Source organism: Aspergillus neoniger, assembly GCF_003184625.1.
Source record: "Aspergillus neoniger CBS 115656 unplaced genomic scaffold BO87scaffold_3, whole genome shotgun sequence".
NCBI lineage: Eukaryota > Fungi > Ascomycota > Eurotiomycetes > Eurotiales > Aspergillaceae > Aspergillus > Aspergillus neoniger.
Genome location: NW_020291131.1, coordinates 88,047 through 104,114, shown reverse-complemented (window position 1 = coordinate 104,114; position 16,068 = coordinate 88,047). Strand labels below are relative to the sequence as shown.

The window sequence follows — 16,068 nt, the reverse complement described above, 5'->3', positions numbered from 1 at the left end:
ATGTCACATTGATTCCAAGTAGCACACATACACACAGACCACCACATCATCAACCACGCGCTATCAGACATACCAAGGGCGCCGCGCAATCTAGACCTCACCCGGAGACGCCAGAACCGACAACGATCGGGTATCTGCAAAAGCGCAAAATAGCAGGCAGAACAAACATAAAGAGAAGAAAAGAAAAGAAATCGTCCGGATCCCTTGCAATAAATCACATCTAGATAGGAAGAACCAAAAGGTGCGTGCCTTGACTTAGCCGCTAAGCCCACTCATGCCTCCAAGACTAGTTCGCGGACCACTTCGACGCGGTTGACCCTGCTCACTGGGCGTTATCAATCGCACCTTTTTGGGTGACATTGTGCTAGTGGAAGCCCCGCTAGGCCCACCACTTGTTGCGGTGGTAGCTGTTGTGGAAGCGCTCCCGGCTGATGCACCGACGCCTAGCATGCCGCGAACTTTCTCGACGGCTCTGCTTTCTCCTTTCGTCCATGTGTCTCGTTTGATGAAGCCTACACCGGCTCTTCGGCCGGCAGTGTCACGTCTCTTCGATTCCTCTAGCAGGATGGAGCGGTTGTGTTCGCGACGCGGGCCAGGGCCGCAATCATGCATGCATCCTGGGGTAGCACAACCACCTTCGCTGATGGAGATATCGTTTAACCATGTGCTTATGCAAGCCAAGTGGCCCCCGTGGCCGCAGCCTTGGCACCAAGTCCAGAGAGTGGATCCTTTGGGTCGAGGGTGCTTGGAGAGAAGAGTGTCGAGACGCTGTAATTCACTCTGGGGAATGGGTTCGGTTTTCAGTGAAGAATGTGATGATGAAAGTGCGTGTGATGCGGCCTCGGAGGTCAGTTCTGGAGTTGAATGGGCGGATGCATTTGAGAGCTCTGCAACCCACTCAGGTGGCGGGTCAAGGCTCATGCATATGGCGCATGGCTCCTGAGGAGTGTTACAGCGATGACAACGCGTATTATCGGTCTTTGGGTTTTCGTAAGGACGTTTGCATGTGAAACAAAACACGTTCATGAATGTGTCCCCCTGGGCGTATTCGTAGACTGCTGGGTAAGACGGGACACATAAAAGTCGAAGCTCGGCAGCTTCGATGTACATTGACTGGCGCACCAACTGCTCGTTGTAAGCTCTGAATATGTATTCTGCCTCATCGTCGGGAAGAATCTTCTCGCAGTCCTTGAAAAGAATTCGTAGCTTCTGCAGTAAGTGTGCAGCAGACTGGATGTCCACGTGGTTCCCACTATGGTAGTGTCGAATTGCTTCTTTGAAAAGCATTTCAACGCTCCAGGGCTTGTTCGTTGTCACGTCAGGGCTGACGGGGACAGTCACACCAATCAACTCACTAGTTCCTCCACTGGCTGTCAAGTCGTTCTGCACTGGATCTTCATCTTCTTGACCTGGAGCATTCAGAGGCCGACTCTCTTTCAGAAGAGTAGGGGGACTAGACGGTCGCTCGAGGTGTATATGCTCTGAATCAGGAATACTTTCTAATATCTCACAACCCTGAGTAGCTTTGTCAATCACAGGAATAGCCCTTGGGGCTGACGCCTTGACTTCAGTATAGCTGTTACCAGGCTCTGCAGTAGCCGCTTCCTGGTCAATATCTCCGTCCTCGCGAGCCTCATACAGTTTCGCTGCTGAAGATAACGATGTGGCCATTGATTTGGACGGATGGGAGCTCTCTGTTGAGGCTGAGAACATGGGGAAGCTCTCCGAGGACTCATGCCGGTGGAAACCAGGGGGTTTAATAGGCACCATAGGAGATTCTAATGAGAGAACCTTCTTGGGAAAGGTCCTATAGTCGCGAATAGCTGCTTTCTTGTCCTCCAGTTTCTGGTCGTATTCGTCTACCTCAGAAGTCCCCTTTGAAGCGCCCAAATGCCAATCTGTTCTGCCAGAGATGGCTCGAGGTGCAGATCTTTGGTCTTCCCCGTTATCTTGAAGCACCGGAGCAGGTCCTGGCTCGGAGGGCAGACTGTCAGGTGGGATAGGGGCATCTTCACTTGCATCAGATTGACGATGCTGTAATTGGTGGACTGGCTGTGGATCAATATCTGACATCGATGACCAATCATTCGAAGTCATGGTGCCCTGATTAGAGCTGAGAACCGACGGTGGAAGAGGCTTCATTTCCGTGTTGTCATTCAAAGATGTCATGTGCGAAGTCGAGCTGTCCAAAGACCCAAGAGGGGAGTCAGGCAATGGCTGCGCGAGAGGCGTCGTCATATTTGACGCGCTTTCAGAGTCTGTTAGTGGAAGCTTCAATGTTTCGTTTTCCACCACCCCCTTGAACATCCTGGTTTTCAATTTGTCCTGTCTCCCATCTTCAACCACCCGTGGTTTCTCAGAAACAGAACCCTCCTTAGATGATTTTTTCTTCATGGTGCGAGGCCCCTTGTCTAAGTTGCGACGCTGCTCTCTAGCTCTGGTCTCGAGCTCTTGGACGACAGCAAATTTGATAATGCGCCAAGTCTGCGCTAGTTTGAGCAGAGAAACGTCCTCCGAGCACTGTGCATTATGGTCTAGTGATTCGAGCATGGACGATAACTTATCCATGCGTACAGCATCAGCACCATCGAGCAGAGAAGAGTAATTGGATGCCAAGTATTGAAAGGTATCTCGATCCATTGTAGCTCCCGGAATGCTTCCAACTGCTCCAATCTGGCGTGCCTCGGGGGGTTTCATCTTCGACAAAACCTTCTCTAATGGGAGAATAGGAATGAGATCCCCCACACCAGGCGGGGTACTGCCTAAGGATTTAGACGGCCGAACACTACTCGACTTGCTATGCCGATGGCGGATAGAAGCAAATGAAGTCTCATCGAGAACATCTTCTGCAGGGCTTTGACTCAAAACCTCATCACTGTTGTTCTCTTCATGTTGAGGGCCCACGAACTCAGTGGTGCTGAGACCTAGAGTACTACGTTGGGGACGTTTCTGGGCGAAGGCTAGGACTTCGCCGCTCGGGCTCCAAGCGACCGAGCAGGTCGGGCGTTGGTTGATAACCTGAGGAGCGTATCGGATATCAGTTTGAGTGAAGGCCCCAGCTTCACCTACTGTCCATAACAGGTCCTTGGAATGCCAGAGCAAGTCAGTAGCGTGTGCATCATACCGATCGAATTCGCGGAACGGTATGTGTGGCCTGCGAAGATCCCAAAGATGAACTCGCGGATCCTCCTTGTCGTAAGATGTCACTACTTGGGATGACTGCCAATCACCAGAGCCCTCCGGTTCCCTAGCCCACGACGGAGGACGCCATCGGACGTTGAGAACTGCCTGAGGGGTCCGAAACTGGAAGGTTGGCTTCTGTCGGCGTTCGGCAGAGGAAGAAAAATCCCAGACTTTCACTTGTCTATCTGTACCACCGCTGACGATGTGCTTCCCATCAGGATGCCAGTCTACCGAGAAGCACGGGCGGTCATGGGCAGTAATCCGCATTAACGGAGCACTTGACTTGCGGCAGTCCCACAGTTGTATCGCACCGCTGTCTGTTGCAGTTGCGAACATGACCCCGTCGGTTGGCGACCACCTGATATCCCGGACGGCATCACTGTTACCGTGGAACAGATCCAGGCTCCCACACACCAAGACGCCACGTTCCGCAGAAGCTGTCCGCAAGTCCCACATTCGGATGGAAGAATCCTGACTCCCCGATAGAAGCCATGACGCATGGTGCGGGTTGAAGGCTAACCGATGGACCTGGCGGCTGTGGCCCTGGAATCGGCAGCATTCCAAGCCAGTTCGGCGCAGATCATACACCACGATGCGGCCATTGGCCACCGCCGTGGCAATAATCTGGTCATATTCGCCATGTGACCACTTGACATCTCTCACAGTCAGCTGGTCTTTATGCCGGGCGGAGAGTCCACTGCCACCATGGTGGGTGGATGAATAACTGATGATAGCATTGCGAAGATTGAATTCCTCGGAAGAATGATCAGGCGAAACGCGAATGGTCTTCAGAATCTCCTTTCCGCCAATGACTGCATGTGTCCGCTGCGGGGAGATATCTAGAGCGGCAATAGGAATACCAGTCTTATGCGTAACAGTTTGGGATGCTCCAGGTCTAGTGGAAATGTTAACAGATCAATTTCTTTTCTCTTTCTTATTTTTTCCCTCCCAGTATTTTGTCTGCAAAAGGTTCTCGCAAGAAGAAAGTGGTGCATGATCTAGCATAGAAAGCGCGTGAAAAGGCGGCGAATCGGATGAAACTGGAGGGGAGCCAAATAAAGAAGCAAAGGTGAGCTATACAATGACTTGGACCTTGTTGAACGGGGACCAGCAGACAAATCTGCACGACTTCCCGCCGTGTGCGGGCTAGGAGGTCGAGACCCTGAGAAGAAGGGCTGGGCGAATCTTGCCAGAGCACTGGCCGCGCGGTTGGAATATTTGTGACTCTGTTGCACGGGAGCTGGTGGTGGGGGAGGCGGAGGTGCTGGCGAGGAGCTGCCTCGGGCGGGCAATCGTGAGAAGTCGGACATGATTGCCAGCCTGGAGGTGTGTCAAGAGATCACTCGGCCACAGAACACGTTAACCCGAATGAGATCGGGGCTCCATCCTGGTAATCGAATGGGTTCCGATGACAAGTACAAAAATGTGATAGTTACTGAAAGGAGAAGAAGAAGGAGGTGGTGGTGGTGGGGAAAAGAGAAAAAAAATAAAAGGAAAGGGGGAGGCGGAGTTTGGGTGAGGTGAGGATGTGGATGGGCTGAAGTTCGGTAGTAGTGGTAAGTTTGTGTTGTGATGAGGTTGAACTGGTGACTTTCCAGCTCCAATTCCCTCACGGAAAAAGAACGAGTGGGGATGATTTCAGGCAGCCTGCACTATGCGAGTAAACTATGCAGTGGAAATTATACTACTATTTTGTAAACTTGAAATGAAAGATTTACCACTAATGGGATGTACATGAACTTGAAGATGGTTACCACTAACATTATAGTGATATATATTTGGCATCATAGCTAGCTAAGTACTACCTTGGTCAATTGTTACTAATACTTACTTGCTTCAGTTGATCAAAGCTCTCATGATTCAGATAACTACTGAATGTCACGGTAGTTCTGCTACACCGTAAACTTTCTTCCATCATACTAATTATCTCTCTGCATAATCATGTTCATGAGTAGTATAACCATAATAGTCCATTTCCCGTCCAATCCATAAACCCGCTTGAACCTCAGTTTCCCATCCGGGCCTTCCCTCCCCGATCGAGTCTAGGCCGGTTTCGGAGCTAGTGAGTACACGCTAGTGGGTTATTAGGTAACCCACCCCAGCGTGGCAACACCCCGTGATGTGCAGCTCCTGAGTGGGTTTAGCGTGCCGTATCCTCTCCATCATGGTTCCTAATTTCGTCCATCCTTCCCCCAGAATCAGAAAGTGAGATGCGAGGACCATGAGCAGAGTCAATTGACAAGCAGCGAATTCCAGGAAAGAAGGGCGAGGAACGTAGAATAAGAAAAAAAAAAAATTTACAAATTCGATCTGTTCAGCTGATAACTCACAAAGTCAAAAGTAGACTTGTCTAGCCCCTCCCCTCCAAGTAGGGGAGTGTCAAAAGTACAGCATGGGGCCCGTTCAGACAAACATTCAGCTATCTATCGACGCGTTGACGCTAATCAAGTGGTTACCATGGGTAAAGAGCAATCGAATGGTTGGTTTCGGAGAACTGTTCTGGATGAACGGAAGGATGAAAGGGTGCAGATTAGGAAAGGCTGGAGGAAATCCGACCTGCATGCAGGTTTCAAGGCGGTGTGTGAATTCATAACGGTGGATGGGTTCGATCGGCTCCAATGACGCTTACTGCTAACTCACAAAGTTGGGTTAGCTTTTGGCACTTGTTGACAGTACTTGGAGAGGGAGGAAGAGGTTACTACAGCTAGAGCTGTCGAGGGTTATTTGACCAACCCCCAGCAACGTGCTTATTCTGCAGTGTCCACCTATCGGAAGCTCTACCATGCAACAACAGAAATAAGTTACTCAAGCCTCATGAAACCGATAGGCAGTGGTAGTCATGTCATGTCTTACTTTTTTTTCACTTAAAGGGAGGGTGGAGGGGAGAGGCGCATCCAGGGCCGTACATTCCAGGCGCGGTTTTAGATCATCCGGACACTCGGGACTTGCTGGGTGGGACAAGCTAAAAGACTAGTACCAGGAATGACTCGTCGAAATGGCAATGGCGATGCATCCTCAACTTGAAGAACATGATCGGTTCCAGCCCTCCCCGCATTATAGCGACCGACTGCTGGGTCATACAGCGGAGAGGAGGGGGGGGGGGGGGGTGGAACTTTTTTTTGGTCGGGTGATAATAACGGACACCATGATCATGGTGTTGCGTTGCGTTGCCCTTGAAGCAAGAAATTCTCCGCCCTGTTCTCCAAAATAAACGGTCCAAGACTTCTAGTGACTGCTGTATACTTTGCCTTTCAGGTTAAATCGGATGAATTTTCTCGCCCACCATGGAGAAAGCGACCGGACCACATTTCCTTTTGAATACCGTCCCTGAAGCTGTCAGCCACCTACGGCACCCAAAGATCATCCCTCCTGCATGATTTTAAAGGACTCGATCAATCAAAAATGATCCATGTTCATATATACTAACCAAGGGGGACCGGTAAGATCGTGGGAAGGGGCCAGCAGGAGTGATGTGTCCTTCTGTCTCTCACATCTCTCAAGTCTCAGCAGGCCAGCAGCAGCCATTCAAGGAGCTGCTCAGGCATCCCAGCAAACAGCTTTCCAGGGAATCCCCGGACGGCTATTTGCTGTTGCAGGCCAGGCCTTCCATCATTCGTCCGCTGCGGGTTACCTCTCGCATCGATCTGCGCCTCGCCCTCCTCCATCGAGATCTGTCACGACCACACTATCCTTACGCCCTGAGTTTTCCCCCCTCCTGTTGGCCTTTTCCCTTTGTATTTTTTAGTTTAGTTCAGTTTACAGTAAGTGTTTACATCTGAGCCCTGAAAAGATCGTCAATCTCTCTTGCTTCTTTCTCCTCTATCGAGGGTTACACAACGATCTCTACCCTTCCACTCACAGGTTGGCTCGCAGCTACCTACTGTACCGAGTATCTACCTGTAGCTGGTGGTAGTATGTACTTAGTAACTTTATCGCAGTACGCAGTGGTAGTACTAGTAGCTGTGTGTAAGTAGCAGTATGATCATGTATGTATGCAACAAGTATGTCTCGCTCGAAACATATAGTCAAGCCCCAGGAGTTGGGTTCTTGTACCCCACAGTTAGTATAGCTGCTAGTACTCAACAGAGTGGTAAGTCAAGTCATTTACTCAGGCTTCCATTCTTTCCTAAATGCTTCTTGAGGGTTCGTGACCGTCGGCGGCCGAATTGTCCTCAAGTCTCGAACCTTCATTCCAACCCCTGTTCCCATTGGGCACGAATCATTTGGTCAAATCCACCCCGACCCGAGAAAATGGCCATGAACAGCGCCTCAGCAGGTACTTGCTTCCTACTAGAATTGACAAACAGCTACGTACAACACTGTAGTTTGATCATTCATTTCAGCACACCGTCCTTTTCTCCGCCTTTTGAGAAAAAGACAAAAAATAAACACATTTAATTTTTAATATTTTTTTTTGTCTACTTTGGGCTGTTTTAGCCACACCTTGCTCCTCGACACGTAACATTTAAGCAATGGTGGGGAGGAACAGCATGCAAAGGAATATGGAGGGAAGAGGGAAAAATAAAAAGAAAAAGGACGAAAATGACGAAAATGAAAAAGCAAGAGGCATATAATAAAAACCTCCGATTTTGCATCTGATCATCCTCGAAGAATTTCACCCCCCCCAAAAATAAAAAGAATGAGATAAAATGGATTAACTGGAATAAAATAAAAGCAAAGCAAAGCAAACCGACCGTTGAAAGAGAAAAGGAAAGCAAAGAAGAGCGACTGACCGTTCCTATGATTTAAATAAATCATTTGTTTTAATTACAATCCTTCCTCTTCATACAAATTAAATAAATAAATTGATTTTTATTTTATTTGATTTGATCCCCCTACTCTGGTTCAGCTGGATCCGATTCCTATTTTTCGCCTTCCGAAGCCAACCAAGCTTGGAGTAGCTTTGGGTCCGGCTAGTCTGGGTTCTCGACTGCTGCTTTCGCATCCACACCGTCATTCTTCCTCGACCGTCCAGTTACTATTTGTATCCTCCAACGATCCTTTCCTCTCGCGTGTTGCCTCTTGCTATCTTCTCTTCCTGTCTTTCCCTACCTGCTCTTTTCTTTCTTCCGTCTTTCCCTCCTCCTTCCCTCTCTTCCGCTGGCCTCCCCCCCTCCCTGCTGGGGCTTCTTTGTTTTCCCTGCTTGATATCATCTTCCCTGGTGCAAGTCTTTCCCGGATCTTGTTTCTTTTCACTCCTCTCTTATAGTTTCGGGATTAGCCTATCTGTATTCTTCTCCTGTACTTATTGAACAAAACTTTTTTCTTTTATTTTCTCCCCCTACTCTTCCATTGCCCTTTTCTTTTCTACGAGACATTTTTATTTTCTTTTATTCCTCTTTTCTTATTCCGCCTGTCGTTTTTGGTTAAGAGAGAGACATCTCTCCTCCATTCCTAAGCTTAATAGAAGATCGAAAAAGAGGCTACTCTTCCCACGTGCTTGTCGATCCACCCCCAGTCAATTACAACTTTTGGCTCCTTCGATCGCCAAAAATTTCGGAGCAGCTTTCGCCTCCTACCATCCTATTTCAATATATCCCCGTCATCTCACGAGTGTGGACCTGTCGCATCTTGCGGTCTTCGGCGTCAATCTAGAAGAGGAAGGTGGTCGCTAGGTCATGGAAATACCTTAAATGGTCTTCTGATTCTATATCGGCCAATTGGGAGGACTGCACATCATGGGTTACCAACACGCAACTCGCGATATGGTGGCGTATTTGCGCATCGCATCGCCCATTATTCTGCTCCTCATATTTGTCGCCTCCTTCATTGCGAGCTCCATTGTCACGGCTAGAAATGCGAACAAGAACGCCAATGCCGTACATACCGGCCCCGGTGGGCGACCACTCCCCAAACGGTCCCGGAGTACAATGACCGTGATCAAGGCACCGCAAAAGTTCTCAGAACGCACAAAACTGTTGTTCAAGTGGTTGTCTGTCGGAGTACTTCTGACAATCGCCGCGGATGGTGCCCTTAATGTGGCCCATGTGATGATCGCAAGATCGGAACACTGGTGGTGTGGCCAATCAGTGGTGGTAAGTCCTCTGCCTTGCCTCAGCTTTTAGTTCTGACCCAAGCTTGGGTTGGAACCTCAAGAAATGGGAGGGACGTAGTCGCTAATGATACTAGATCTATGTCGTGGGCTCATTCTTCGACTACGCGATCATACTCGTCTCTTTGTTGGATACAAACCCCTCTCCAACCTTCGCCCAATTTATTCCATGGCTAGTGGCGATTCCGATTGAACTGGGTATCTTAGGCACCTCCCTCTCCATCTATTCCGAAGTACACCGCGAACCTGTGGTTGGGAACCCTGTTGGTGGTCGTCTGAGACAAGGCATAACGCCGTGGGAGTTAGCGGAGGTAGTTCTGAACTGTGTTCGGGTACTGTTCCTCATGGCTATGGTCATGTCCTACATGCTCAATACGATCAACTTCAACTCCAAAAGGGCTCACGGCCACGTCAATGGGGTCAATGAGACCACGGGTTTACTTAACGGCCACCACGCAGAAAATGGGAATGCCTACGGCTCAACGAATGGTCACGCGCAGACTTCCAAGCCCGCCGACCCGTGGGTTCGCCCGACTACTGTTCCGTCGACTAGTTGGTGGGAGTATCTTAGCGGTTACTCACTATTCTTCCCATACCTATGGCCATCAAAATCTCGTCGGTTGCAGATAGTAGTGGTCATCTGCTTCTTGCTAATTGTACTGCAACGGATCGTTAATGTGCTGGTTCCTTACCAGGCAGGTGTCATCACCAACATGCTCTCCAAACAAGATGGCGAGTTTCGAGTTCCGTGGTTCAACATTTGCCTCTACATTCTCTACCGGTGGTTGCAGGGCAACCAGGGTCTCATCGGTTCTTTGCGGTCTAATCTATGGATACCTGTGAGCCAGTACTCCTACATGGAGCTCTCGACTGCGGCTTTCGAGCACGTACATGGACTGAGTCTCGATTTCCACCTTGGGAAAAAGACGGGTGAGGTGCTATCTGCCCTGAGCAAAGGTAGTTCGATCAACACGTTCCTCGAACAAGTCACCTTTCAGGTCGTCCCTATGTTGGTTGACCTCTGTGTTGCGATCGTCTTCTTCCTTGTCTTCCTAGACGCTTATTATGCGCTCGTGGTGACTATCGTCACTTTCTGCTACCTCTACGTCACCGTGAGGATGGCACAATGGCGAGCGGAAATCCGCAGAGAGATGGTCAACAAGTCCCGGCAAGAAGACGCCGTTAAGTAAGTACACAATATTACCGGTTAATACTCAATGTTGTGCAAAGCTTATAGTATGGCTAGGAACGATTCTATGGTCTCCTATGAAACCGTGAAATACTTCAATGCGGAGGACTATGAGTTTGGCAGATACAGAAATGCTGTGTCTGACTTCCAGAAGGCCGAATACCACGTTCTCTTCTCCCTCAATCTGCTGAATACATCGCAGAACACCGTTTTCATGCTAGGTTTGCTGATTGCATGCTTTATCGCGGCTTATCAGGTATCGTTAGGACAGCGGGATGTTGGGCAGTTTGTTTCACTCCTCACATACATGGCCCAATTGCAAGGGCCCTTGAACTTCTTTGGCACCTTCTACCGTTCCATCCAGTCAGCCATGATCAACTCAGAGCGGCTGTTGGAACTGTTCAGGGAACAGCCCACCGTGGTCGATCGACCCAGCGCCAGGCCCCTGCCAGTCTGCAAGGGTGATATCATGTTCGAAAATGTCGAGTTCTCATATGACACCCGGAAACCAGCCTTGAATGGGCTGACGTTCCGCTGCGAGCCTGGGACAACCACAGCTCTGGTGGGTGAGTCAGGCGGAGGAAAATCTACTGTTTTCCGTCTACTCTTCCGGTTCTATAACGCGACGAGGGGCCGTATTCGTGTAGATGGGCACGACGTGGAAAGTATCAAAATCGATTCGCTCCGAAAGCACATCGGAGTTGTGCCGCAGGACACGGTGCTCTTCAACGAGACATTGATGTACAACTTGAAGTATGCCAATCAGGACGCGACGGATGAGGAGGTCTATGAAGCTTGCCGTGCTGCCTGCATCCACGACAAGATCATGTCCTTCCCCGATGGATATAATACTAAGGTCGGTGAGCGCGGTCTCCGACTCAGCGGCGGAGAGAAGCAGCGGGTTGCCATTGCTCGGACCATTCTCAAGAACCCGCGAATTATTCTTCTGGATGAAGCGACTGCTGCGCTGGACACAGAAACCGAGGAGCACATCCAGGGCGCGCTGTCAAGCCTTTCCCGTGGGCGGACGATGCTTGTCATTGCTCATCGACTGAGTACCATTACTACGGCGGACAGAATAGTAGTCTTACATGAAGGCCGAGTGGCTGAAAGTGGCACTCACGATCAATTGCTGGCAATGAAAGGCCGGTATGCCAGCATGTGGCGTAAACAGATTCGTGCCCAGAGGGCCGCCGCGGAAGCCCAAGTGCTTCAAGATCGCGCTCAACGCTTGCGTAGCGCATCTACATCGGGTGCCGCCGATGATAGCTCCAGTCAGTCCGACGAGGACCGGAAGCCGGCCAACAAGCCCGGTGACGATGGCCGCAAAGGACAGGAGACAGCTCGGTGAGCACTCGGTAGGTATAGCTAGCCAACTCCAGACGGAGACGCCTCTGCACCCGCGTTGAACGTTTGTGAATGACGGGGTGGGAGATATAGCATCTTATTGGGTTTGACAGAATCGCCCTGGACTATCTCCCCCTTGTAAATGCTTCCTTAGGGGCAATTGCATTTCAAGCGACTCACGACTACATGACACATTGTTCACTTGTCATTTTATATCGAACATCAACCTCGCCCCCTTTTTCTTTTTTCGGTAAGGGACGTACAAAATGGTTGGAACCGTGAATAAAAATTATTAGACTAGTTGCATTTGACACACGACATCTACGATACTGATCGATAGCATCCTTTAGTATTTAATTCCATAAGATTCTTTTGTGTATCTTCGTCGAACCTTGTAGTATAATAGAACCTATTTACATTGCTGCGAAGAACGTTTACTATTCGCGGGCGTTCCATTGGCCAATTGCCGCCAGGCCGGGGTTACATTGCCTGAGGCAGTTAACCTCCGGATTCTCGATTTCCCAAGCTCGGCTGCTCCGCTCTTCATTTCTTCAGACAAACGGATACTGCCAACTTCTTCGACTCGCCTCGAGAACCTCACAGGGTCGGAATACTTAACAGTCTTTTCGATACTCTATACTCACTTAGAAGAAAATAGAGACCTTTGCAGTATTACACAACATCGAACGCCTAACAATGCACCCTCCGTCTCCCCAACTCCTCCGCGCCTTGCGCACCTCTATCTCCCCCAACTGCGGCGCCAGCGCAATCTGCACACAACTCGCATCTCGCTCCATCTCCCCTCTCGCTCGGATTACCTCCTCCCCCCTCACTTTCCACCGCTACAACAGCAACGATGCTCGCCCGACCCGGATGATCCCTCGCGCTCACAGCGCAAAGCCCTCCAGCCGAGACCGCGGCCCGCCGTCCAAGGAAGACACCCAGACGGACTTTGGTGCACTCAACGTGCTAGGCAATATCCCCGCCCCGACGACCGCTATCGATGCTACTCTAGATACGGGATTTCATCTAGACAATGGCGTCAAGATCACCGGTGGGAACGGAGTGTTCCTTGTTGGCGGAGAAGCCTTTGTCTGGCGGCCGTGGCAGGGTGCTGAAGCAGGGAAGAACAGTATGGTCAATCAGAAGGGCCAGTTTGAGGTTCCGGAGCATGCGTGGGGAATTTTGGATCTCGTTTGGCCTCGTCCGGGTATGTTTTTGCTTTTGTTTCTTCTCTTGGCTACGGGGGTGGTTGTGTGGTGGCCTATGATTTTGGGGATGTGTGGCTAATCTGTGTCTCTTGATGGTGTCTAGATATGTTGATTATTGGCATGGGAGAGACTGTGTTTCCTCTGTCGCCGGAGACCAAGAGACATATCAATTCTCTGGGAGTTCGGGTGGAAGTGTTGGACACGAGGAATGCTGCTGCGCAGTTCAATCTGCTGGCTACGGAGCGAGGTGTGTCGGAGATTGCTGCGGCTATGATTCCGATCGGTTGGAAGGGGAGGTAGAGTCTTTTTTGAGCTGGTGTCTGAGCGGTCATATTAGGGGTTGTTGGACCCTGGATACTATGGGGCTACCCGGTGGTTGCTGTGATATTGGGGGCTACCGTTCTGAATGTTGTTGTTATCTTGAGGGAGTCCTCTCCCTTTTAGAATGTCCCATCCACTCTTGTATGTATGTATGTATATTAGATAATGATATTTACTGTCATATTAGCCTAGTGCTTATGGTCTAGTGCTGTATAGCATCACTAGTGTCAGAATCCATGTGACGTCGACGGCGATCCCCGGGCGGCGCGATACCCGAAACAGCAAGATAGTGGCCTGGACTAATCGGGGGTTAGCTCAGGCCAACAAGTGCAACCCCGGACGATCTTCCCGCCTGTTGCTCACCTCCTCCTGTCCAACCTCCCATCTCTCCTCCCATGTTCTAGTCTTCCCCGTTCATCTGATTCTTCCTCTATCCATTCTTAGAGGGCCTTTCACAACACTATGGCGCGTGAAGAGCCTCTCTTGGCCCAGCGCCCCTCGTCCGACCATTCCTCCATTCGGAATGCCGAGGAGGAGGACGCCCTGCTAACCGGGATCCGCACCGACCGTGACCGACGCCGCAGATGGAGCTTCTGGAAAGAGCTCGGCCTCTTCACCTGGGCCCTCATTGCCACAGTAGCTGTCATTGTCCTTTCCGTCGTTTACCAACATGAATCCAATCGAGGTCCAGATCGCTCCAAAGATCCCTGGACGAAGCCCGCTGGCAAACGGAACCTTATCTTCATGGTGTCCGACGGCATGGGCCCCGCTAGTCTGTCCATGACCAGAAGCTACAAACAACTCACACAAGGGCTCCCCGCTGACGACGTCCTTGTCCTGGACAAGCACTTTGTCGGTACCTCTCGTACTCGATCGAGCTCCAGCCTTGTGACGGATTCCGCGGCCGGTGCGACAGCTTTCTCGTGTGGTCATAAGAGCTACAACGGCGCCATCTCCGTGCTTCCTGACCATTCGCCGTGTGGCACCGTCCTCGAGGCTGCCTCCTTGGCTGGTTACAAGACGGGGCTGGTAGTGACGACCCGTATCACCGATGCGACACCGGCTTGCTTTGCTTCACATGTGAATCTCCGACAGTACGAAGACCGGATTGCGGAACAGGAAATTGGGGAGCACCCGCTGGGCCGGGTGGTGGATCTTATCATGGGTGGAGGTCGGTGTCACTTCCTGCCCAACTCGACCGATGGAAGCTGTCGGGGCGATGACCGTGACCTTGTCGAGCTGGCGAAGGAGGGTGGATACCATTACATGGATGATCGAGCCGGGTTCGACTCTCTGAATGGAGGCACTGAAGGCAAGCTGCCACTACTGGGGCTCTTCGCGGAGAAAGACATCCCCTTTGAGATCGACCGCCGCAGCCAGAATGACGTGTACCCCTCTCTTGAGGAGATGGCTCGCACCGCCTTGACAATTCTCAGTCAGGCTACCGCCGACAGTGAGCAGGGATTCTTCCTCATGATTGAGGGCTCGCGTATCGACCATGCTGGCCATGGAAACGACCCAGCTGCACAAGTCAATGAAGTCTTGGCATACGACAAGGCCTTTGCGGCCGTGCTGGAGTTCCTAGAGCAGGACTCGACTCCGGGAGTGGTCGTGAGCACCTCCGACCACGAGACTGGAGGCTTGTCAGTCGCACGTCAGCTACAGCCCGAATACCCCGACTACAAATGGCTTCCCGGTGTCCTCGCCAATGCCAGTCACTCTTCGGAGTACGTCAACAAGAAGCTAGTGAACTATCTTGCCACCGAAACGGACGAAGATAAGCAGTACAAGTTCGTCCGCAGCCTCATTGAGAACGACCTTGGCATCACAGATGTCACGGACGAGGAGATCAACGCCGTTCTCGATCCCAATTACCCATATGATCCCCAGTACGTCTTTGCGGATATTGTTAGCCGTAGGGCTCAAATCGGGTGGTCAACCCACGGACATTCCGGTATGATACCACCATCCAAATAACTTTCATCAATCACGAACTAACTTCATCAGGTGTTGATGTCAACATCTACGCCTCTGGAAGACTCGCGTTTCCCCTGGCGGGCAACCACGAGAACACCGAAGTCGGCGACTTCCTGGCCGACTTCCTAGACGTGGACCTCAAGAGCACGACCAAGAAGCTCCTCTCCTCCGACTACTGGACCATGTCTTCCGAAGATAGCCCCTTTGGCTGGCTCGGCGACCCTCTAGGCGAGGATGTCCGAACCGAAGGCTTAGACACGTACCATGGCGAGTTCCGCAAGCGCGGACTCTCCGAACGAGGCTGCAGTTGTGGCGAGAGCCACTGAAGCTTATACACTTGTCACGATTATTTTTTATAACGTCTAAATCGTTAATCATGAATTATCCATCTTGCCAATTCACAACAACTTTTGACAATCGATGATTTAAATTAACCAATGTTGCATAATACTTGGGTGAGGGTGTTTGGCGTTAACCACAACCACAATCAGTTTATATGAATTATCAGAATGCTTTCCCTTAGCCTTTAATATATCACTTTCATCACCTCCGATAGCGAAACTCCGTATAATGCATAATTGATGTATAATCATCTAAGTATCCATGATATACTATCTCATCACTCCCCCAATATCTTACTTATATCATACTGAGTAAAATATCAAAGCATCACTCACCACCCCATCCAAATCCGTGGACCTCCCACCCCCCCCCCCCCCCCCACAACAGGCTCACAGCAGTTCTCCCCAACCGACACCCCAAAACAGCAATCCGTAGCTCTCCCTTCG

At 50.6% G+C, this 16,068-nt stretch overlaps 5 protein-coding genes across 5 annotated transcripts; 4 read left to right on the top strand and 1 right to left on the bottom strand.

The window, feature by feature from the left end:
- Positions 1 to 10: 10 nt before the first annotated feature.
- On the bottom strand, positions 11 to 4,496 carry BO87DRAFT_349689 (WD repeat protein; the record flags this gene model as incomplete). The annotated part of the gene is made up of 2 exons (XM_025621037.1): positions 11 to 4,078; positions 4,264 to 4,496. The coding sequence occupies 2 exons, from the start codon at positions 4,491 to 4,493 to the stop codon at positions 256 to 258; spliced, it is 4,053 nt and encodes a 1,350-aa protein (XP_025483986.1). The 3' UTR covers positions 11 to 255.
- A 765-nt stretch (positions 4,497 to 5,261) lies between these two features.
- Positions 5,262 to 5,840, top strand: BO87DRAFT_372641 (uncharacterized protein). The gene has a single exon (XM_025622341.1). The coding sequence runs from the start codon at positions 5,641 to 5,643 to the stop codon at positions 5,803 to 5,805; it is 165 nt and encodes a 54-aa protein (XP_025483985.1). The 5' UTR covers positions 5,262 to 5,640; the 3' UTR covers positions 5,806 to 5,840.
- Positions 5,841 to 8,861: 3,021 nt separating this feature from the next.
- Positions 8,862 to 11,775, top strand: hmt1 (putative vacuolar ABC heavy metal transporter (Hmt1); the record flags this gene model as incomplete). Its single annotated transcript, XM_025627066.1, has 3 exons — positions 8,862 to 9,218; positions 9,313 to 10,421; positions 10,482 to 11,775. The coding sequence occupies 3 exons, from the start codon at positions 8,862 to 8,864 to the stop codon at positions 11,773 to 11,775; spliced, it is 2,760 nt and encodes a 919-aa protein (XP_025483984.1).
- Positions 11,776 to 12,320: 545 nt separating this feature from the next.
- Positions 12,321 to 13,445, top strand: BO87DRAFT_325364 (Mth938-like domain-containing protein). Its single transcript, XM_025620105.1, has 2 exons — positions 12,321 to 12,981; positions 13,086 to 13,445. Exons 1-2 carry the CDS (start codon positions 12,468 to 12,470, stop codon positions 13,280 to 13,282), a joined length of 711 nt encoding a protein of 236 aa, XP_025483983.1. The 5' UTR covers positions 12,321 to 12,467; the 3' UTR covers positions 13,283 to 13,445.
- Positions 13,446 to 13,681: 236 nt separating this feature from the next.
- Positions 13,682 to 15,831, top strand: BO87DRAFT_325360 (alkaline phosphatase). The gene is made up of 2 exons (XM_025620104.1): positions 13,682 to 15,257; positions 15,311 to 15,831. Exons 1-2 carry the CDS (start codon positions 13,766 to 13,768, stop codon positions 15,604 to 15,606), a joined length of 1,788 nt encoding a protein of 595 aa, XP_025483982.1. The 5' UTR covers positions 13,682 to 13,765; the 3' UTR covers positions 15,607 to 15,831.
- The last annotated feature ends 237 nt before the right edge of the window (positions 15,832 to 16,068 follow it).

Excerpts from the sequence above, each read along its gene's own strand:
- BO87DRAFT_372641 (XM_025622341.1), top strand. The coding sequence starts at position 5,641 with ATGGGTAAAGAGCAATCGAATGGTTGGTTTCGGAGAACTGTTCTGGAT.
- BO87DRAFT_325364 (XM_025620105.1), top strand. The coding sequence starts at position 12,468 with ATGCACCCTCCGTCTCCCCAACTCCTCCGCGCCTTGCGCACCTCTATC. Across the intron at positions 12,982-13,085 it reads TCTCGTTTGGCCTCGTCCGG|ATATGTTGATTATTGGCATG; the intron begins GTATGTTTTTGC and ends GATGGTGTCTAG.
- BO87DRAFT_325360 (XM_025620104.1), top strand. The coding sequence starts at position 13,766 with ATGGCGCGTGAAGAGCCTCTCTTGGCCCAGCGCCCCTCGTCCGACCAT. Across the intron at positions 15,258-15,310 it reads GTCAACCCACGGACATTCCG|GTGTTGATGTCAACATCTAC; the intron begins GTATGATACCAC and ends TAACTTCATCAG.